Genomic DNA, 22,930 nt, shown 5'->3' on the forward strand with positions numbered 1-22,930 from the left:
TGGACTACAATTCCCATGAGCCCTGCCAGCAAATGCTGGCAGGGGCTCATGGGAATTGTAGTCCATGGACATCTGGAGGACCGCAGGTTGACTACCCCTGCTGTACAGCACTGCTGTGACGCCAGTCTGCTGTTGCTTACTGAGTCCAGTCTTAGCTGCAGAGATTTTTATTAATATTTAAATTTCTAAACCGCCTTTCCGAGACTGGCTGTATGAGACAGGCCCTAATAGGGGCAACACAGGAGGAGGCAGCCCCACCATGATGCATTTAGGGTACAGGCGCCCTGGGCGCCATACTTGATGGGGGCACACTGCACCCTGTCAAGCCCTCGCAGGTGGTGGGAGCTGGGGTTGTGTGCTTCAGCCACCAAAGCAGTCATTCTAGCCCAAGGTAGCCAGCGCTGTGGCGCGGGGCGGAGAACGGCTGGTTCGGCGGCCGAAGCACACAACCCTAGTGGGAGCCATGTGCCCGAATCAGCCCACGATTCTGACCCGTGCCCTAGCGGGCAAAGGATGGCTCAATGGCACACATGCCAGCCCCCAATGCTGCTCGCTTGGTACGGTTCACCGTACCTGTCAAGAAATAGGTCCTAGAAAGAGTCTTCTGAAATTATTGTAACAATAACGTTTTAAAAAGCAATTATGAAGAGAGCCAACATATCTTGGGGTGTGTTCTACCAAGCACTCCCCACACCTGACGTGACTCGACACCTGGGCAAAGCCAAAACCCTCCTCAGACTCACCAAGATGGTACTTCAACCCGTAATTCAGTATTTCTCCGTTGGGGTATTTGGGGGCACTTCCACTGAATGTTCACTGTCATGTTCGGGAGCAGCTCCATGCTCACAGCGTCCGGGGGACTAGGTACTAAGTGAGGAGGCAGAGACAAACGGGGAGAGAAGGAAACAAGGGAAATATTTAAGGTTGAGGAGAGGAAAAACCACACATCACAGTGGGGGGAGGGAAGAAAACCCACGTTTCACTGCCCAAAGGAGTCTCAAAGCGGCTTATAATCGCCTTCCCTTTCCTCTCCCCACAACAGATGCCCTGTAAGGGAGGGAAAGCCAAGAGATCCCTGAGGAGGAGGAGGAGAAGAAGAAGAAGAAGAAGAAGATATATGCCACTTTTCTCTACCTGAGGGAGTCTCAAAGCGGCTTACAATTGCTTTCCCTTTCCTCTCCCCACAACAGACACCCTGTGAGGGAGGGAAGGCCAAGAGAGCCCTGAGAAGAAGAAGAAGAAGAAGAAGAAGAAGAAGAAGAAGAAGAAGAAGAAGAAGAAGAAGAAGAAGAAGAAGAAGAAGAAGAAGAAGAAGAAGAAGAAGAAGAAGAAGAAGAAGAAGAAGAAGAAGAAGAAGAAGAAGAAGAAGAAGAAGAAGAAGGGAGGAGGAGAAAGAGTAGAGGAGAAGAGGAGGAGAAGAAGAAAGAACAAAGAAGAAGAAGAAGAAGAAGAAGAAGAAGAAGAAGAAGGGAGGAGGAGGAGGAGGAGAAGAAGATATATGCCACTTTTCTCTACCTGAGAGAGTCTCAAAGCAGCTTACAATTGCTTTCCCTTTCCTCTCCCCACAACAGACACCCTGTGAGTTAGGTGAGGCTAACAGAGCACTGAGATTACTGCTCAGTCAGAACAGCGCTATCAGGACTGTGACTAGCCCAAGGCCAAGCAGCTGGTGCATGTAGGGGAGTGGGGAATCACCGATCACAGAATGACAGATTTAAGGAGGCGGAGAGATTCCAGGTTCACGGTTCTTCTTACCTCCCTCCAGCATGGTCAGTTTTGTGGCTTCACTTCTGGGGCCTTCGCCCTTCCCGTTGAGCACAGTCATCTCAATCCGGTAACGGGTCCAGGGCCTGAAAACTCCCAGTACTACTTGAGACACATTCCCTTCAACCAGCACAGGGTCCCGTTTGTCCTGGTGATGGTGCCCGTGGGGAGGAGGCTGTGGACAGCTATGCTCTCCTTCTGGCTTTAGCCAGGTGTAATAAACCTCGAGGAAGAGAAGGGAAAAGAGTGTGGTTTAATTCTCCCCCCTAGTCCCCTCACTACCCAGTACTTGGACGAGACAGTGAATCATTTTATCTGTGCAAAAGTACTGGCAAAGCAAGGAAAACAGACTATTTTGAAAACGGATGTTTCGTCAGAGAGGAGAATTAATTGCAACTGGAGTGGTGAATCAGGATTTGGAGATGAAGAGATTTGGTTTTTACACCCTGCTTTTCACTCCCAAAGGAGTCCCAAAGCAGCTCGCAAACACCTTCCCTTTCCTCTCCCTGCAACAGACACCCTGTGAGGTAGGTGGGGCAGAGAGAGATCTGACAGAACTGCTCTGCAAGAACAGCCCTATGAGAACCGTTGACTAGCTCAAGGTCACCCAGCTGGCTGCATAGGGAGGACATGGAATCAAACTCAGTTCTCCAGATCAGTCTGCTGCTCTTAACCACTACACCAGGGGTGGCTAAACTGTGGCTCTCTTAGATGTTCATGGACTACAATTCCATGAGCCACTGCTGCCATGGTCAATTGGCAGGGCCTCATGGGGATTGTAGTCCAAGGTCATCCGGACAGCCACAGTGTGGCCACCCCTGCACTATACCATGTTGGCTTCCACACTGGCTGTATGGTCTTTGAAGCTTGTTCCCCAAAAGCAAATGCAAGCACAACTTTTGCTCCGGCCTACAGCACAGGTGATCAGGATACAGGGACAATGACAGAATTTGTCAACACGAAAGCCAGAATTTAACTGAAGGCATACACTACTAGAGCGGGAAAGTCGACCAGTGTCCACTGATTGACTTTTTGTCTGTAACATGGTAGCGAGAAGTACAGTACATCCTTGGATGCTTTAGGATGCTTAGGGCTGATCCTGCATTGAGCAGGGAGTTGGACTAGATGGCCTGTATGGCCCCTTCCAACTCTATGATTCTATGGTTCTATGATCCTGTGTTGAGCAGGGAGTTGGACTAGATGGCCTGTATGGCCCCTTCCAACTCTATGATTCTATGGTTCTATGATCCTGTGTTGAGCAGGGGGATGGACTAGATGGCCTGTATGGCCCCTTCCAACTCTATGATTCTATGATTCTATGATCCTGTGTTGAGCAGGGGGATGGACTAGATGGCCTGTATGGCCCCTTCCAACTCTATGATTCTAGGATTCTATGATTCTAAGTAGTGGGGGACCACCAAGGAAGATTCTGCAGTAGAAGGCAAGGGCCATGGCTCAGCCGGACTTCCTCAAATGGGGAGGTGGGAGACGTTAATCTGTTGTATGCACAAGTGGGGGGCCAGTTATCAAGGTCACAAAACCCTTGCCAGCGCCTCAAAGAGGATTGCTAAATGGGTGCCTCTGAGCTGAAATGTCGATTTACCTTGAATCCCTTGAGGTGGCCCCAAATCTTCTCGACGTTAGGCAGACTCCAGGAGAGCCTGAGGGCCGTGCTGTTGAGTTCTTCTACCCCCACGTTTTCCGGGGTGGCCTCCGGTCCTGGAAGGAGGGCAGGAATTCATGGGTATTCACAGGGCTAGCATGCAGAACAAACAAAGCCAGGAGTTCCCAAGTTTACCTGGGGTTGGGGGCTGGACTCGGCTGCACTGAAAAGAGGCCCTGATGAATCCAGGACTTACGGCAAGAATCTGGGTGCCAAATGTATGTATGTAGGAGCCTCTTGTGGCGCAGAGTGGTAAAGCAGCAGACATGCAGTCTGAAAGTTCTGACCATGAGGCTGGGAGTTCGATCTCAGCAGCCGGCTCAAGGTTGACTCAGCCTTCCATCCTTCCGAGGTTGGTAAAATGAGGACCCAGCTTGCTGGGGGGGTAAACGGTAATGACTGGGGAAGGCACTGGCAAACCACCCCGTATTGAGTCTGCCATGAAAACGCTGGAGGGCGTCACCCCAAGGGTCAGACATGACTCGGTGCTTGCACAGGGGATACCATTACCTTTACCTTTTTATGTGTGTATGTATGTATGTATGTATGTATGTATGTATGTATGTATGTATGTATGTATGTATGTATGTATGTATGTAACACACATAACCACACACACATATATATAAAATCTTCACTTGGCCTTAATTTTATATATTTTATCGATTTCTGTCCAAATGTTTTTTATCCACAGAGACCTCCTGAGGTGAGTTAAAAATTGTTACCTGTCCTGGGTCTTTGTGGAAGAGTGGGCTAGAAATCTATTATTGTTATTGTTATTGTTATTGTTGTTGTTGTTATTGTTATTACTATTACTATTACTATTACTATTACTATTACTATTAATATAATATAATATAATATAATATAATATAATATAATATAATATAATATAATATAATATAATATAATATAATATAATATAATATAATATAATATAATATAATATAATATAATATAATATAATATAATATAATATAATATAATATAATAGGACTCCCCAGCTTTTTTGAGCCTGCACAAAATGTCTGACACACGAGGTCAGTAGCCTCCATGGGCCCCCAGGTACCATGTTGGAGACCCCTGGTCAAAATCGACTCACTCTGTCCTTCGTGGCTATGACTCTGCCAGTACCCCCCTCCCCCCCCAGCCAAGCTGCCTTACTCACTGGCTTCCCCCGAGTAGCCCTTGATGATTTCCGGCTCGGGTCCACTGCCGAAACCATTCCGGGCCTGCACCTTGATGAGGTAGGGGGAGAAGGTCTCGGTATCCGTCACCACCACCGGGGGCCCCGCGACTTCCTCCTCGTTCCAGTCGGTCTCCTGCAACTGGCGCCACTGCACATGGTATGTGACCTCCTGCGCGTTCCACTCCATGGGGGGCAAAGGCTGAGAGGGAGAAAGAAGGAGGAACGACCAATAAGGAACAGCCTGCCTGGGTTAGACCCAAAGTCTCCCTCAAGGACACGGAGACAATGATGACCCCCCCTCCTCAGCTATACTACTGCTGTTCATGGAGGTTCCATTAATCACAGTTGCTAAGACTTGCTCTTTGTGTGGACTGTTCTGCTGTACTTTGAACAGGGAACCTTTGGCCCAGCCGGCTGCACGTGGAGGAGGAGTGGGGAATCAGAACCCGGTTTTCCAGATTAGAGGCCACCGCTATACCAAACCAACTCTCGGGGAGCTAAACCATGGCTGGTTGTTACGAGCCCGGATCGCTCTATTTTCGGTCGGTTTGCTTGTTTCCCTATCGGCATGCAATTTTTTTAATGATGATTTGCAGGTTTTGTTTGTACACCTCATTGAGTTTTTGGGGAAAGACCATAACACCCGTCCCCCAACCTCCCCCAACCCTAACCCTTTGTACATAACAAACATTAATAAATAAAACCCCGTGTGACCTTTTCCCAGACCTTAAGGATGGCTTGGTTTCGCTCAGCGGGTGACACCCACCAGAGTCATGTCATGTATTATGTTTGGTCTGCCTCATGCTGGGGCTCTCCTTTTGTGTCCTGAATTGCTTAACTGGTTGAGAGACCCTGTAGTAAGGCAGACGCACAGTGCTTAAGGTTGCCTGGTGGGAAATTCCTGGAGTTTTCGGGGTTGAGCCTTGGGGAAAGTTCCTGGAAAATGCAAGATCTGTAAAGTTCATGACTGAACAGAACGTGAAGGGTCTCCTGCAGGGGGCATCGGGGGGACGTGTGTATTTGGCATAGTTACGTAAGGTACTTCCTGATATTTTTCTAATTGTCTCCTCCAGTGTCCCAACTGGCTCCCTGCTTGCCTCCAGAAAGTAACTGAATGACAACAGTGGGAACAGCTAGGAATCTCTCGTCTCTTCGCAGCTGGCCAACCAGATCCTCTGGAGGGCCAACAATGGGGCAGAGAGGCCTTCATAAAAAGAAAAGCCCTGCCAGATCAGACCAGGGAGGGTCCATCTAGTCCAGCCTCCTGTCTCACACAGGGGCCAGCCAGTCCCTCTGGAGGGCCAACAACAAGGCAGAGAGGCTGAGGCCTTCCTAAGAGCATCAGGAGAGCCCTGCCGGATCAGGCCAGGGGTCCATCTAGTCCAGCATCCTGTCTCACACAAGGGCCAACCAGTTCCTCTGGAGGGCCAGCAATAGGGCATAGAGGCCCTATGGAGTAATGACAACTCACAACATCATTTCCTGTGTGTAATGGGGAGTGGGATCTTCGAGATTGAAAGACGCAATTGAAGGGGCATGAAGAAAAAGAAGAAGTTGGTTTTTATAGCCCACTTTCCACTACCCGAAGGAGTCTCAAAGCTGCTTGCAATCGCCCTCCCTTCTTCTCCCCACAACGGGCACCATGTGAGGCAGGCAGAACTGAGAGAGCTCTGACAAAACTGCTCTGTGAGGAAAGTTCTAACAGGACTGTGAATAGCTCAAGGTCACCCAGCTGGGTGCATGTGGAGAAGTGGGGAATCAAACCCAGTTTGCCAGATTAGAAGCTGCCACTCCTAACCACTAGACTAACTGATTTTTTAAAAATGTTTTTACATCTGTTTTGAAGTGTGTTTTGTCAAACTGTTTAATATTGTCATCCATTAGGGGCCCTGAGATACTTTAGAGCAGAAGTGGCCAAACTGTGGCTCTCCAGATATCCATGGACTACAATTCCCATGAGTCTCAGTCGAAGAGACGGGGGATTGAAACTGGAACTTTCAGCATGCAAAATTGAGTTTCTGCCCCTGAGCCATTGCCCCTTCCTAAAGAACGTAACCACCGTTGTGAGAACAGGCATAGCAATGCCAATGATGCAAGAATATTTATCCTTTCCTTACCTTCCAGGTGATGATCATATTGCTGGTCTCATTCCCCTCCCCTTTGACTCCGGATGGATTCACGTCGGGGGCTAGAGAGCGAACAGATTAAGAGTTACGCTGTCTTATTTGTCCTTTGCCATCCATGGCCTGTCTCAGCTCACAGACGGAATTACGCTTCAAACATCCAAAGAGTCTTGCTGGATCTGACCCATGGTCCATCCAGTCCAGCATCCTGTCTCATGCAGTGGCCAACCAGTCCCTCTGGAAGACCAACAGGGCATAGAAGCACAGGTCTTCACAAAAACAAGGGAAGAGCCCTGCTGAATCAGACCAGGGGTCCCTCTAGTCCAGCATCCTGCCTCACACAGTAGCCAGCTAGTAAGGCCAATGACAGGGCAGAGAGGCCAAGGCATTCATAATAACCTGAGGAGAGCCCTGCTGGGTCAGACCACGGAGGGTCCCTCCAGTCCAGCCTCCCGTCTCACCCAGGGACCAGCCAGTTCCTCTGCAGGGACAGCCACAGGGCAGAGAGGCCGAGGCCTTCCCCTGAGAAGACCCTCAGGAGAGCCCTGCTGGGTCAGGCCAGGGAGGGTCCATCCAGTCCAGCCTCCCGTCTCACCCAGGGGCCAGCCAGTTCCTCTGGAGGGCGAAAAACAGGACAGAGAGGCCGAGGCCTTCCCCTGATGTTGCTCTTTGCAGGGGTATAAAAACCTCTCCTCTATAAGTACACCCAATGCCGTTTATGTCTGTGGCCATCACCAGATTCTCTAACAGTAAATTCCACATTTTAATCAAGGCTGGATAATGCACTTTACTTATGCCATCAAGTTGTTCTACCGCCTTCCTACATATTTAATAGTGCACCGATGGATGTCGACTGAATGAACTGGGGCATGAACCAGACTTCCCCTTTCTGCATCTGCACAGTACTCAGATACTGTATGCCGATTCCTAGAGTGGGAGGGGGCCATCCAGGCCATCTAGTCCCACCCCCTGCTCAATGCAAGATCAGCCTCAAGCATCCAGGAGAAGGATCTGTCCAGCCGCTGCTTGAAGACGGCCAGTGAGGGGGAGCTCCCCACCTCCTTAGGCAGCCCCTTCCACAGCTGAACTAGACTCCTAGAATCCTAGAGTGGGAAGGGGCCATGCAGGCCATCTAGTCCCACCCCCTGCTCAGTGCAGGATCAGCCTCAGGAGAAGGATCCAGGAGAAGGATCTGTCCAGCCACTGCTTGAAGACGGCCAGTGAGGGGGAGCTCCCCACCTCCTTAGGCAGCCCCTTCCACGGCTGAATTAGACTCCTAGAATCCTAGAGTGGGAAGGGGCCATGGAGGCCATCTAGTCCTACTCCCTGATCAGTGGAGGATCAGCCTCCAGCATCCAGGAGAAGGATCTGTCCAGCCGCTGCTTGAAGACTGCCAGTGAGGGGGAGCTCCCCACCTCCTTAGGCAACCCATCCCCCTACTGAACTTCTTGGATTGGGAAAAATTGTTTCCTGATATCTAGCTTGTACCATTCTGCATGTAGTTTAAACCCATGACTGCGGGTCCTCTCCTCTGCCGCCAGCAGGAACCTTACCCTCCCATCCTCTAAGTGACAACCTTTCAGATACTTCAAGAGAGCCCTCTTGTCCTCTTTCTGGCAAAGGAAGCTTTGACTCTTGAAAGCCTCTGATCTGGCAAATATTGACCTCTAAGGAGCTCCTGGGATGGAACTGTGGATGACTCAAAATCTATCCCCAGGGTAATTCAGCCGCTTAGCCCAGAAAACTCAGCATTAAGGGGTTCACTGCCTGCCGTCTGCTCTGGATCTCTACCGTCACCACCACCGTTTCCTCTTAAAGAATATGGCCATCCCCAGCCGTTTTCCCCACAGTCCCTTAGGATTTCCTCACCTGCCGGGTTAGTCTCATAAAGCTCGGAGCTGTCGCTTTGATTCCCGCGGCCGTACTGATTGGCTGCTTGCACCCGGAAGCGGTATTTCCCATAGGGCGAGAGGTGGAGCTTGGCCCACGCCTGGTTCCCGGGCACGTGGGTCAAAGTGTGCCACTGTCCTGGGTCGAATATGCTTTCCTCGTACAACACATAGTATTCTGCAGGGAGAGGAAGGGAGTCCCATGAGTTAGAAAGGCAGAAGTTCAAGATCGCTGCAGTGCTCAACGGGGACAGGAAAAGACCCTCTGCATGGGCCAGAAATTGCAGATTTCTCCAAACCAGCTTCATGAGCAAGTAAAATAACAGCCTCACAAATGTCAGGCGTAGTATTGTACATTCCACTTCAACTGTCATTGAGCAAGTGACATCCAGGCTGGACACTAAATTAAGCCAAACAACACAGTCTTCCACATTTATATCTTTTTTTCACTTGTAAGTTCCGGTTTCTTTGGGGAGGGGAGCTGTAGGGGGGGTCTTCCGTTCTGCACACAGTCTGCTGGCCAATTCAATATTGCACTAGTTTATTGCGTGTGGGTTTTCTGTCACTTTCAGCGCCCATGAACTTTGTGGAGGGGAGTTGTTTCTGCCTCTTTTTCCCCTCCCTTTAGCGCTCACTTCGCTTTCAGCCTGCTTTCCCTCCGGTGTTTTCTCAGAGCAGTATTGGGACGTTTTTTCTTAAACTCCGAATCCAAGTCAAAGGGGGTTTTAGAGCCGAATAATTTCATCAGATTTCCCAACTCTCTTTTGCCCCCTCCCTTGACTACTGCCTCCCTGCCCAGGACTCTCAACGTTGCCCCGCCCATTCACCCACCTTCTGCCACCCCCTCCTTCATTGTTGTACAATCACCATTCATTCCTTTTAAAACATTGGCTGCACGAGACTAGTCTTTTGCCACTAAAACAAGAGCTTATCTCTCCACTGACCATTTGCTTTTGTCCTGCCATAAAAATGCAGGGAGAGGATGCTGGAATAATAGCATCTATCTCATCTGTTCCCCCCCCCCCCCCTGTGTGAACCCAGCCCTCTCTGCACCTCCTGGACATCTGACACCTCCCTTCAAGCTTCCTGAGAAACCTTCCTTGGAAAATCCTAGTGAGATGAGCTTTTGGAGCCAGGGCTGATGACCCATTTAAAAAATCATCTATTCCCCCCAGTGCTGCACAGGTTGCATTCCAAGGGGTTTGCACTTTTCCAGAAGTGATTGGGAACCAGGTTCCCTTTCTGTGCCTATTGATTCTTCAGTGGCAAACACCAGCGTTCATTTGGAATCCTCCCCCTTCGCCTGCACGCTTAAACATCAACCCAGAAAACTTCTTTCCCCCTTTTTCCTGGTCAATTATAACAATCAACAACAAGAATCACAGAGGAGGAGCATGTGCCTTGCTCTCAAGTGGGGATTTTTTTTTCTTTTTTCTTTTAACCTTTAGCAATAAAATTACTGGCTGGCGGCAATTGCTGACTGCCAGAAATAATATCTGTACGATGGCAATATTTTTTTAAAAAATACTATGTTGTGCGTTCCTGCTGGAAATATGGAGGGGGTGTGCGTGTGACACCAAGCTATTTTAGAACACACATGAGCAACATCGTGGGAGAAGGAAAGCACCCGTCCCCTGCCAGTCCCTCTGGATCCACAGCCGGTGCTTCAGACTCTTTAAAAGGTTTTGTTGCTGCCTAGTCAGTTTCAAAGTTTCAAAGTCTTTTGCCCAGATTCCTTTGTGTTCCTTTTCCATTTTCTCCAGCCCACCTGCTTGCTTGGGATTGTTGTGGTTGTGCTTTATGCCAGGGGTAGTCAACCTGTGGTCCTCCAGATGTCCATGGGCTACAATTCCCATGAGCCCCTGCCAGCAAACGCTGGCAGGGGCTCATGGGGATTGTAGTCCATGGACATCTGGAGGACCACCGGTTGACTACCCCTGCTTTATGCGACAGTTCGACTCTTTCCTGTCTAACAGAAACACACACAGGGAAGAAAGAGGAACTCGCAAGCACGGAAAGTGCGAATGGGGAAAATTCCGAGGAGATGCAGCCAGTCTTTGTAAAAAATCCCAGGAGTACCCCCATCTTATTAACCGCCTTACTTTTAAAAAAAGAAAGGATTCGAACTTAAATGCCAAAATATGTTCAGGGACCTGACAGTTGCAAAGGAGACGTCTAGAATTCCCTGCACAGAAGCACGGTGCCCAATTCTTTCCCAGACATCCCTTATGTGTTTCTATTTCAGGGGACGCCAGACCTTTAACCGTGCAGTGCCATTAAGCAATTGACAGGTCTACTCGTGCAATTTCACATTCAAATTCCAGCAATAAGAACACCTGTATTTAAAACAAAACAACAGCTAGCTTCACATCTTTGCCTTGCTTATTTTCCAATCACCAGGCCTCCTCTACGAACTCCAGCACATTGAAGAAATGTCTATTTATATTATATTAACCACTGTAACCTGCCCTGGGGCTACAGGGATGGGTGGAATTCTTTTAAAAATGTAAGAATAAAAAAAGATTAATGAATTTCTGCTCCTTACTCTCGATGGGACTGTTGTGGTCGTCTCCCGGTGTCCAGGTCAACTTCACTTGGCCTTCCAGCTCTTCTGACAATTCCAGATCAAACACAGGACCGGGCAAACCTGAAAGGGAGAGAAATCTCATGACCCAAACGGGAAACAAGATCCCTGGAAGACATTGCCTCCGAGATCCTTCCAGATCCTTCAGCGGATTTCCTAAGGCTGACCTCGAGAAAATTAACGCCTAATGCAGATTCTAAATGGCAGTTCCCCACCCTCCCATCACGGCAAAAATTAGGATAAAGAAAAAATATGTATCCTAACATTGATGCTAGAAGTTTAGATAGATGCTGTTCCCATCCCATAGAAATGTGGCAGTGTCCACAAATTAATGTGTTTGAGTCATGGAAGTGGTGAAAGAAATAGCAGAAGTCCCTTTAGATAAAATTATGGAGGAAGACAGGGATCAAGGTTGCAAAATACTGGAAAAATCAGTAAGGAGGTTAATTTCTTTAAAAAATCAATAAGGCGATCATAGAAGAATGGGAGTTCTGACGCTGGAATTATTTATTCAATTTACAGTTGACTTCAAGATTCAGAGGAGGTAAAATTAGGTAGGTAAACCGAGGAGAGACAACGGGGGGAGAGGTGGGAAGAAAGGGAAAACGGGTATTTTCCCAGATTAAATAGTTAAAAGACTTTTAAATATAGTGTATTTGTATATTTAAGGTAAACTGAGCATTCTAAAAGTTTTGGTAAGGAGGACATCATAAAGGGATTATGCTGTGAAAGAAATTAAAATATTAATTTACGTAGCAGGGAGGGGACGCTCAGGGAGCAAAGCAGCTTTAGATGATTCATAAATTACCTTTTTGATCATTAGCGGAGGAAATATAAAGTTCACTTATGCGTTAACATAATCTCAAAACTGATTCCTTTCTTGACATATTAAAGGCGTGTAATATAGTTCATGATTTATTAAGTGGGAAGGTTCTATTCAGAAGAAAATCAGTCTTCAATATTTCATTTTCAGTTTCTTATTATAGTAACATGGCAGAACAAAACCTGCTTTTTCGAAATGACCTTAATATGCAGCCCCACCTATTCAAATTTGTCCGCTTTGATGAGAATGGATCCCTGCCAATTAATCAGTTCAGCTTTGAAGGAATTCATGAGCTGACTAAATAACTGACAACACACTGTTGATCCCACAGATAGGGAGGCCAGCTGTGTTGTTGGGAAAGAAGAAGGAGGAAGAGTTGGTTTTTATACCCTGCTTTTCACTACCTGAAAGACTCCCAAAGTGGTTTACAAATACCTTTCTTTCGGTCTCCCCAAAACAGACACCTTGTGAGCTAGGTGAAATGGAGGCAGCACTGAAAGAACTGCTCTGTAAGAACAGATCTAACTGAACTGTGACTAGGCCAAGATGACCCAGTTGGCTAGATGAGGCAGAGAGTGCTGACAGAACTGCTCTGTGAGAACAGATCTAACTGAACTGTGACTAGCCCAAGATGACCCAGTTTGCTACATAAGGCAGAGAGAGCGCTGACAGAACTGCTCTGTGAGAACAGATCTAACTGAACTGTGACTAGCCCAAGATGACCCAGTTGGCTAGATGAGGCAGAGAGAGCGCTGACAGAACTGCTCCGTGAGAACAGATCTAACTGAACTGTGACTAGCCCAAGATGACCCAGTTGGCTAGATGAGGCAGAGAGAGCACTGACAGAACTGCTCTGTGAGAACAGATCTAACTGAACTGTGACTAGGCCAAGATGACCCAGTTGGCTAGATGAGGCAGAGAGAGCACTGACAGAACTGCTCTGTGAGAACAGATCTAACTGAACTGTGACTAGGCCAAGATGACCCAGTTGGCTAGATGAGGCAGAGAGAGCGCTGACAGAACTGCTCCGTGAGAACAGATCTAACTGAACTGTGACTAGGCCAAGATGACCCAGTTGGCTAGATGAGGCAGAGAGAGCACTGACAGAACTGCTCCGTGAGAACAGATCTAACTGAACTGTGACTAGCCCAAGATGACCCAGTTTGCTAGATGAGGCAGAGAGAGCGCTGACAGAACTGCTCTGTGAGAACAGATCTAACTGAACTGTGACTAGCCCAAGATGACCCAGTTGGCTAGATGAGCCAGAGAGAGCGCTGACAGAACTGCTGTGAGAACAGATCTAACTGAACTGTGACTAGCCCAAGATGACCCAGTTGGCTACTTACCCAGTTGGTTGCATGTGGAGGAGGAATGGGGAATGGAACTTGGCTCTCCAGATAAGAGGCCACCAATCTTAACCACTACAGCAAGCTGGCATGCCAAGTATATGCACTGCCACTGAACCATGACTCAAACGGGCAGTGATTCCCCGAGCTCTCAGGCAGAGCTCTTTCACACTGCCTGTTACCTCATCCTTTTATCTGAAGATGCCTGGCACTGAAGCTGGCATTTTCTGAATGCTAAGCAGATGTTCTACCCTGGGCTCGTGGTTGGCTGCCCCATCGAAAAATCTGCCACCTGAGACCAACGGCCCCCAATCTCTCCGTCTGAAAACTGTATCCTTCCTGTGTCCCTTTCTGGATACTTGCCGGCCACCAGCAACCTGGCATTCTTCTTCACCGAATCAAGAGAGGTCCAGGCCACGCAACTGTACACTCCTTCATCAGAGTAATCCAGGTCTGTGATGATCAAGTTTGTGCTGTTGATGAAATACCTGGGTGAGGGGCAGAGAGAGAGAGACAGACGCAGAAACACGCTGCAAGTTTCATCTCAGGGTTGCAAGCCTTCACACCGCACACCCGTGCCCTCCCCACTCACTTGTCGGTGTCGTCCAATTCCTTAATGTCCCGTCCTTCTCGTTGCCACCTGATGCCGTGCTTCGGGATGGAGTCGTCGAACCACGCCTCACAGCGGAAGGTCACGGTATTCCCTTTCCTCATCTTTGCGTCGCTGGGCCCCACCAAAATCTTGGTGGCTCCTGGAAGAAGAAGAAGAAGAAGAAGAAGAAGAAGAGTTGGTTCTTATATGCTGCTTTTCCCTACCCGAAGGAGGCTCAAAGCAGCTTACAGTCGCCTTCCCATTCCCAGAGGAGCTGGGCCCTCTCTTTCCCATCATGCCTTGCAGTGGTCTCAGCAGGCCTCATGTCCTTTTTTAATTTTTAATTTTTTTTCGGTATACATATCAATTTAGCCTGCCCGCCCCAAGGGTTCAGGGCAGGCTGCAAGTAAAACAAAAGGCAATTCTATAAAAATCGGACATACAGAATCTAAATGGAAAATACGAAATATAATATTTACAACAGTGTAAAATAAAACACTGCTTTCCCCGATTCTGCATTTTGCTCAGTTCTGGATTTTGTCTGAGGAGAGAGAGGGGCAATATTTAGTGATATAAACTCTATTGGAGGGGAGGGCAGGTCAACATGACCCTATACAAGAAGCTTTAACAATTTTTTAACAATGTGTTAAAAATTAATAAGCTCCCACCCATTCTGGAAACCCTTCCAGGGCCATCAAGAAACCCCAAGTTTTCATGAAACTCTGGTTGAGAAGGGCTGGCCTAGATAGAATCAGGTGGGGGGGGGGTGGCAGCTGAAATCGGATGTACCTAAACCCTCAACCACAGGCCTGCCAGAACAACTCCATCTTACAGGCCCTTTTTCTGACATTTGGCCTCCTTTCCCCCTTCTCTCCTGTTTGGTACATAGAGTTGTCTGCTCAAGGTTGGAAAATACCTGGAAATTTGGGGAGGGGAGCATGAGAAGGCTGGAATTCGGGGAAGGATTTCAGTGGGGTATTATGCCATAGAGCAGGGGTGGCCACACTGTCCACAGACTACAATTCTCATAAGTCCCTGCCTGGTTCAGTTCGGGAACTGCATAATTTTTTTTTTTTTTACTGTCAGCCTCTCTCTGCATAAATGATTTAATGCATGCAAATAAGCTACAGCCCTTCTCTGCTAGGAAGGAAGGGAGAGAGGGAATCTGATTTGCCTCCTGAAATCCTGATGTGTTCAAATGGCCCAGGAAGAGGGAGGATGTTACATTATGGGAAGCTGTGAATTTGGGGATGTCTACTTATTGTGCTCAGGGAATCCCCCAGTTTGGAGCCTACACACACACACAACACACTTCAAAGCTCTCAGAAACCAGGGGAAATTAACCCCACACCACTCCCCCCAAACAGGCCAGAAGTTGGAAGTAAACATCACATTGCTACATCACCAGGAAGTGATGTAGGCACGTTGGTGATGTCAGACAAAACTCTATGGTAAGAAGCTAATTCTATCATAGAGTCTTGCCCAAAACCCAGAGTGTCACCCCCTCTCGATGTCACCAATATGCTTCCGGGTGACATACTTCTGGTTTCTTCCCTCTTGGCTCCTGGGAACTTCTCCTCCATCCCTCAACGACTGGTCCAACGGGTATAAGAGTCCTAAATTATTAGCAAATAGCCTTGGATACTGCGGTTGAAACCTCGGGGTGGGGGAGCACAGGAGTTAGCCAATAGGGGTAGGACCTGAAATATTCGGGTACACATTCTCTACTCTGCCGTGAATCATTCAATCATTCTCTCTTAGCTTAATCGACTTCGCCGTGTTTTTATGAAGATAAAAGAGAGGAAGGGAGTAAATGTGTAAATGTGCACTAGAACAGATACCAACAGAGCTCTCTTCCCTCTTACTGGGGGATCCTTGATCACACTGCTGACCCCAACCCCCCCCCCCCGGTGCCTATTTTTCACCATCAAACCACACGCCTAGTGTATTTTTAGCACACTCTTCCTCAGAGAAACTCAAGGTGGTATATTTCTTCCCCTTGTATTACCCTCAAAACACCCTGCGAGGTAGGCCAGGCTGAGAGGGAGAGAGAGAGACTGGTCAAGGTTAGCATTATGGTGGAAGGCAAATTTGAACTCAGGTCTCCCAGATGCAAAGCCAACACCCTAACCACTGTACCGCTCTGGCACTCCATCCCTCCCTCTGGCCCGCATTCTTCCCAGCATGCCTCACTCCACCCAGGACAATCTCCCGTCTGTGATTTCCTGCGGTTGCTCCAATAAGCAGGTGCGTGCAGGGAGGGCTCACTTTTGACAATGAGATGGGCGGTGATGGCTACTTCGTTCTGGTCATTCTTGGCCACGCATCGGTAGCTTCCTGCATCTTCCAGCTGGACCTGATCCAGCTGCAAGGTTCCGTTTGTGAACTCAAAGGTCCGGTTATTCTCGAGGGCAGGTTCCATGTCCTCCGTGTACCTGGAGAGGAGAGGAGAGGAGAGGAGAGGAGAGGAGAGGAGAGGAGAGGAGAGGAGAGGAGAGGAGAGGAGAGGAGAGGAGAGGAGAGGAGAGGAGAGGAGAGGAGAGGAGAGGAGAATGCGTGAAGGACAGAACAGAACTCCTTAATCAGCACCATGTTTAGGACTGCCAGCTCTGGGTTGGAAAATTCTGAGGGCTACTAGATCCCCCTTGGCAGGGGGTGGGGTTCCCTGATCCAGGTTTGGAAACTCCTGGAGATTTGGAGATTTAGAATTGGGGGGGGGGCAGAGACCTCAGCAGGGTGCAATGACACAGAGTCCCCCCTCCAAAGCAGCCCTGGAGGCTGGCATCCCTGAACCTCCGCAGAATTGATCTCTATCACCTGGAAATCCGTTGTAATCCCTGGGAGATCCCCAGCAACCACCTGGAGGTTGGCAATCTAGGCTGGAGGTGCCCAGCACACTATAGCAGAATTCCAAAGGTGCCCGCAGACTCCAAACCAGGGGTAGTCAAACTGTGGCCCTCCAGATGTCCATGGACTACAATTCCCAGGAGCCCCCTGCCAGCATTCGCTGGCAGGGGCTCCTGGGAATTGTAGTCCATGGACATCTGGAGGGCCGCAGTTTGACTAGCCCTGCTCCAAACGGTTGGGGACGCCAGCATAAACACACGTACACAAAAGGTGAGGTATGCAGGTGGTACAAACTAAGTCCGAAGTGAACCATGGCATATTTTGGGGGCGATGACCGCAGAACACGTGCTCTGAATGGAGAACTCACCATTTGACCGTCGGTCCAGGAGCCCCAAAAGTTTTGCAGTGCAAGAAGGCGGCTTGGTTCTCCACCACGCTGTAGCTTACATCGTCTTCGGTTAGGATCTGTGCTGGCAGACCTGGAGGCGATTAAGCAGGTGTCTGGCACAGGGTACTAGGTCAACAAACAGCGGGTCCCATCCCACCGAGGAAACGCGCACAGCTTCGAGGGGATCCACCCGGCACGGTGAACAGGGCCCGCAGCTGAATCAGGTTGACTGCCTCTGAATATGGAGGTTCCCCGTAGACTAGTAGCCATTGGTAGACTTGTCCTCCGTGAATCTCTCTACTCCCACAGGAATAAAGCTTTTTATAAAGCTCTTTATAATCCCACAGAGGGGAAAAAAACTCTTTATTCCCGTAGACATCACTAAATCTTCTGCGATACAAGCAGAACATGATTCTCAAGCTGGCGACGGCAAATAACAGTTCAGTCCCCTGTAAAACAATTTCTCACACGTCCAAATCATCAAAGTGAACCCCTAGGCATTATGCTGCTTCAGACCAACTCGGCTTCCCGTTTGAATCTAGCTTCCAGAAAAAGTCGTCGTTGATCAGGCTCTCCCACTCGTAATGGGAGCCGAAAATCTAGAGACGTGACGTGTGATGCCCCTGAGGGGGCCAGACCCCCGCCCAACCCCGCGGCAGCAGCTCTCCATGCTGGGTCCAAGGCAGGGCCTACAAGCGAACCATTTGCTCAGAGGGGTCCCTGACTTGCTCTTCCCAGCACCCAAGCATCCCATCATAACAAGAGAGTTTGACAGCTCCATTGTAGCAACGGGCCCTCCTTTGGCCCTCCTTGCAAATGACTCCGCCTTCCCAGCCTCTGAAGCTGAACTTGCCCGGCCCCGCCCTGACCCACCGAGATCCACCGGGGAACTCACGGACGACGTAGATGTAGGCGTTGGCCAGGAGGCTGCCATGTTTGTTATGGGCGTGGCACTGGATCACAGCCGTATCGTTGGGCTCCACCTGGCTAAAGATCAGGGCTCCGCGTTGAATCATCCTTCTCGGGTCTGGCGGCAAATCTGCAACCCAAACAAAGATTTAGGGCCAAGACGGGCAGGAGCGTCATTTCCTTCTCTCCCACATTTATCTCCACCGACTAACAGGGTACGGGCTGCTTCCTTCTCTGTTATTTCATCTAAATTTGGAGCGCGATTCAACGCCCTCCCCTCGGCCATTCCTTTCACGGGTTTCAACGTCAACCCCAAGAGTTGTGCAAAAGAGTTGTGCTCGGCCAGTGTGGTGGAAAACGCTCTCACACGCTCACGGACAATGGCGGACTTTATGCTGAGGACAGGAATCGTATAATCGGTCCCTTGTTACAGCGCTTTGGACATCTTAAGCACTCAGCGACCTCAGACATCCAGATTAAATCTCTGCTAGAAGACAAAAAGCTGACCGTCTCCTTTGCCACAGCGAAATTCTGCTTTACAGGCAGGCAAGGAACAAAATGAGCTGTCGGAAAAAGGGGTCAGCCAAATAGTTACAAACTGGGATATCTGTTTTGGAGTCTGCTTCTTAAAAACTGCTGAATTTCGGCCCAACAAGAGGGGGAAAAAGAGAGAGAGAGAGAGAGAAAATAATTTGCCCAATGGCTTAATCAAATAATATTAGAAATGTAAAATGTAATATTAGAAATGTAATATTAGAAATGTAAGAAAATAATATTAGAAATGTTATCTCTTTATTATGATTAATAATCATAATTTCGGTCCAAAGCAGACTCTCAACCATAAGTTTCAAGAAAGCCTGAGGCTTCCTGACGGCCCTGGGAGGGTTTCCTCAACGGTTGGAGTTAATCAATATTTCATATATTTATCAGATGATATGTCCATATAAAGTCATGTTGACCTGCCTCCACCACCCCAATTGGCCAATGATGGGGTGGGAAGGGGAGGGGCCTTGGGTGGGCGTGTCCACAGCTCTGCTTCCCAACCCTATTCTGCACGATTGCACCTCTCTGGGGTTTCTTGAAGCCTGAAGATCGTTTCAATGGTTAAAAAGTCGAGAAAGGCTGGCCTAAAGGCTGTCTCTAAATACTGCTACTCACTTTTATTTCATCTGTTCCACCAGGAGGAGGAGGAGCCTGACTCATGGCTTAAGTGCCACTCAGAGCTTAACACCCACTCGTGACGGTTGTCCCGCCCCTGAGTGCCTTTTCCTTTAACTGGCTTGCCTGTCTATCCAGCAGCCCACCAATCACCTTCGGTCCCCCACCCCCTTACCACCCCCTCCTCCTTCCACTTCCCTCTGAGGCTCGGAGGCTGCAGATCCCTGCTGCGTAGAGCTGGCCTTGCCGGTGCGTTCCTTTCCTGGGGGCCTACAGCCTGCAGCCTTTCCAGACCGCAGGGGGAAGGAGAGGCCATCCGCAGAGTTCTTCCACTCCACCCCCAGTCTAGCCCCCCATTGTATTCTTGAATGCAACAGGCTTTGTCCTTAGTTTTACTATATTGTTAATGCCAGTCAAAGACGGTAACAAAAAACAAAAAAAACGATGACTCCTCCACGCCTGCTCACCTTGCAGACGCTTCCCGTTGATTCTCCATTCCATTTCCGGCCTGGGTTTCCCGTAGGCTTCGCAGGGCAGGCGCACGTTCTCCCCCGGCCCGTAGATGTGGCTCTGTGGCTTCTTGGTCCAGTACGGAGCAGCTGGCGGAAGAAGGTGGGGTCAAGAGAGCGGGATCAGTGTTAGGCGTCATTTGATTCCAGCTTTCAGGGTGCTCCGGATCAGGGTTTCTGGATGGCACCGGAAGGGTTTCCCGAATGGGTGGGAGTTTATTTTTGACATATATTCAAAATTTGTTAAACATTTATAAAGCTGCTCTGACCGAGCAGTGATATCAGGGCTCTCTCAGCCTCCCCTCCCTCACAGGGTGTCTGTTGTGGGGAGAGGAAAGGGAAGGGGATTGGAAGCCACTTTGAGACTCCTTCAGGGAGAGAAAAGCGGCATCTAAGAACCAACTCTTCTTCTTCTTCAGTAATCTCAGGGCTCTCTCAGCCTCTCCTCCCTCACAGGGTGTCTGTTGTGGGGAGAGGAAAGGGAAGGCGATTGTAAGCCGCTTTGAGACTCCTTTGGGAAGAGAAAAGCGGCATATAAGAACCAGCTCTTCTTCTTCTGATTCCGAAGAAATAAGCAGATGTTCAAATTTTCCCAGCAAATCAGTGAGACTGAAAAAGAAATCTGCCTCGGCGAGATCGTGCCTACGGTTGCCAACCTCCATACCGGAACTGGAGATCTGTTCCTTTGGAGGAAATGGCTGCTTTTGAAGGTTGTAGCATTACTCTCTGCTGAGGTTCCATTCTCCCAAAGTACCAGGAATGAGCATGAGCAGGCAGTGTGATGCAGCGGTAAAAAAGGCGAATGCCATTTTGGGCTGTATCAACAGGGGCGTCACATCAAAATCACAAGATGTCATAGTCCCATTGTATACGGCACTGGTCAGACCACACCTGGAGTACTGTGTGCAGTTCTGGAGGCCTCACTTCAAGAAGGATGTGGATAAAATTGAAAGGGTACAGAGGAGAGCGACGAGGATGATCTGGGGCCAAGGGACCAAGCCCTATGAAGATAGGTTGAGGGACTTGGGAATGTTCAGCCTGGAGAAAAGGAGGTCGAGAGGGGACATGATAGCCCTCTTTAAGTATTTGAAAGGTTGTCACTTGGAGGAGGGCAGGATGCTGTTTGTGTTGGCTGCAGAGGAGAGGACATGCAGTAATGGGTTTAAACTACAACGATATAGGCTAGATATCAGGAAAAAAATGTTCACAGTCAGAGTAGTTCTGCAGTGGAATAGGCTGCCTAAGGAGGTGGGGAGCTCCCCCTCACTGGCAGTCTTCAAGCAAAGGTTGGATACACACTTTTCTTGCATGCTTTGGGATGCTTAGGGCTGATCCTGCGTAGAGCAGGGGGTTGGACTAGATGGCCTGTATGGCCCCTTCCAACTCTATGATTCTATGATTCTATGAATTTTCCAACCCAGAGTTGGTAACAGAGTGGTCGTGGGAGACCTCCCAGAATTACAACTGACCTCCAGATTATGGCAATAAATCCCCCTAGAGAAAATGGCAGGGTAGGGAGAGGGAATTCTTCTATAGCGTGGTACCCCCTTGGAGGTACTCTGGCACTGTACTTCCCCCTCCCAAACTCCACCCGTAAAACCTCCAGGAATTCCCCAACCCTAGTTGGCAACCCTAAGTACCCCAAAGCCACCCACAAGCCAGTCTGGCCTTCCGCTGTAGCCCTGTTTTCTTACAAAAGATCAGTAGTTCAGTAGCTGTCTGGCTTTTCACTGTAGCCAGTCAGAGCTGCCAAAATCTGTAGGGCGGGGCTGGGTCCCCTCCCCCCTCCCGTTTGGTGCTCTTCCCCAAAACGATGCTTTCACTTACTGCTCTTTGCAATTTGCCCGAGGAGAGAAGTAGGTGATGCATTTTAAAAACGAGATGTTTATGGCATATAAAACCGCAGGCACTCTGCAATTTCATTTGCGAATTCCCCGCTGGGAAACCGGCCAACTGCCTGCACACTCCCTCCTTCGGAACGGACTGGAGACCCAAGAGCGCTCTTGGACGCTAAAAAGCTCTGGTTGTTTTCCGCTGGGAAGAAGGGGACGTGCATTCGGCTTGGCAAAAAGCACCAAACTCCCCACCCCACCCCAAGTTTTTAGCCGAGTTGTGAATTCCTCGTCCGACTTGGAACGCAAATCGCAAAAGCCAAATCAATTTGGCTTTTGTTTCAAGTTCCTGGATCACACAAAGCCGAATCGCTGCCCAACAAGTAGCTGATCTGCAGAAAGAAGTCTCTCCACTGGATCATCATGGGGTCTGCGGGGGGGGGGGTGTTAAACTGCCCCCCCCCCCTGCACAGCCCGACAAACAGCTCTGGAGGCATTTAAAATAACCTATGTCCCTTTAGCTGCCTCAGAGAATTAGGCAGAATCCATATCCCAGTAGCATGGGATTCGGGTGTTTCATGATACAGTGGTTTAGATGAAGAAGAAGAAGTGTTGGCTCTTATATGCCGCTTTTCTCTAGCCGAAGGAGTCACAAAGGGGCTTACATTCGCCTTCCCTTTCCTCTCCCCACAACAGACACCCTGTGGGGTGGGTGAGGCTGAGAGAGCCCTGATATCACTGCTCGGTCAGAACAGTTTCATCAGTGCCGTGGCGAGCCCAAGGTCACCCAGCTGGCTGCATGTGGGGGAGCGGGGAATCAAGCCCGGCTCACCAGATTAGAACTCTGCACTCCTAACCACTACACCAAACTGGCTCTCAATTTGACCTGAACCCAAAATAAGCCGAATTCTTCTGGGAAGCCACATCTCCACCTTGAACGGGGTAAAGGGACAAATATAATTAATTGCAATGGAAACTCAGCAGGTTGTTCCACAAGTTAACGGGGGAGGGGGGAGTAGGGAGGAAAGAGAGAAAGAAATCCCGTTTTTCTGCACCCATCTTGTTATGTTCTCAGGACTCCACAACGCATTAATGTTTGTCTTTAGGGGCTTTTCTGCATTCACATTGTGCATTTCTTTTTCTTTGGGTTTTAAAATTTTTTGCTGCACATGTTTTCCTTCCTTCCTCTGGTGGTTGATTTGACATCACAGGGCTTTATGCCCGGAGGAAAAGCAGCAAATAGATGTTTCAAATAAATTAAGTACATCATAGAAAGACTAGATTCCAAGCCCGTTCCTAAGGATGGGCCTGGAA

The 22,930-nt window shown here is 49.0% G+C and overlaps 1 protein-coding gene across 1 annotated transcript; it reads right to left on the reverse strand.

The window, feature by feature from the left end:
• Positions 1-743: 743 nt before the first annotated feature.
• On the reverse strand, positions 744-19,874 carry LOC143828564 (neural cell adhesion molecule L1-like; the record flags this gene model as incomplete). The annotated part of the gene is given in 14 exon segments (XM_077318890.1): positions 744-795; positions 797-867; positions 1,756-1,987; positions 3,368-3,483; positions 4,596-4,815; positions 6,734-6,804; positions 8,609-8,806; positions 11,174-11,275; positions 13,745-13,869; positions 13,974-14,133; positions 16,242-16,408; positions 17,188-17,299; positions 18,104-18,247; positions 19,743-19,874. Coding segments are annotated over 14 exon segments (1,902 nt in total), but the record flags the coding sequence as incomplete, so codon positions are not given.
• Between the last annotated feature and the right edge of the window lie 3,056 nt (positions 19,875-22,930).

The sequence above is a fragment of the Paroedura picta genome, unplaced genomic scaffold (assembly GCF_049243985.1).
Source record: "Paroedura picta isolate Pp20150507F unplaced genomic scaffold, Ppicta_v3.0 Ppicta_v3_sca66, whole genome shotgun sequence".
NCBI classification, from domain to species: domain Eukaryota; kingdom Metazoa; phylum Chordata; class Lepidosauria; order Squamata; family Gekkonidae; genus Paroedura; species Paroedura picta.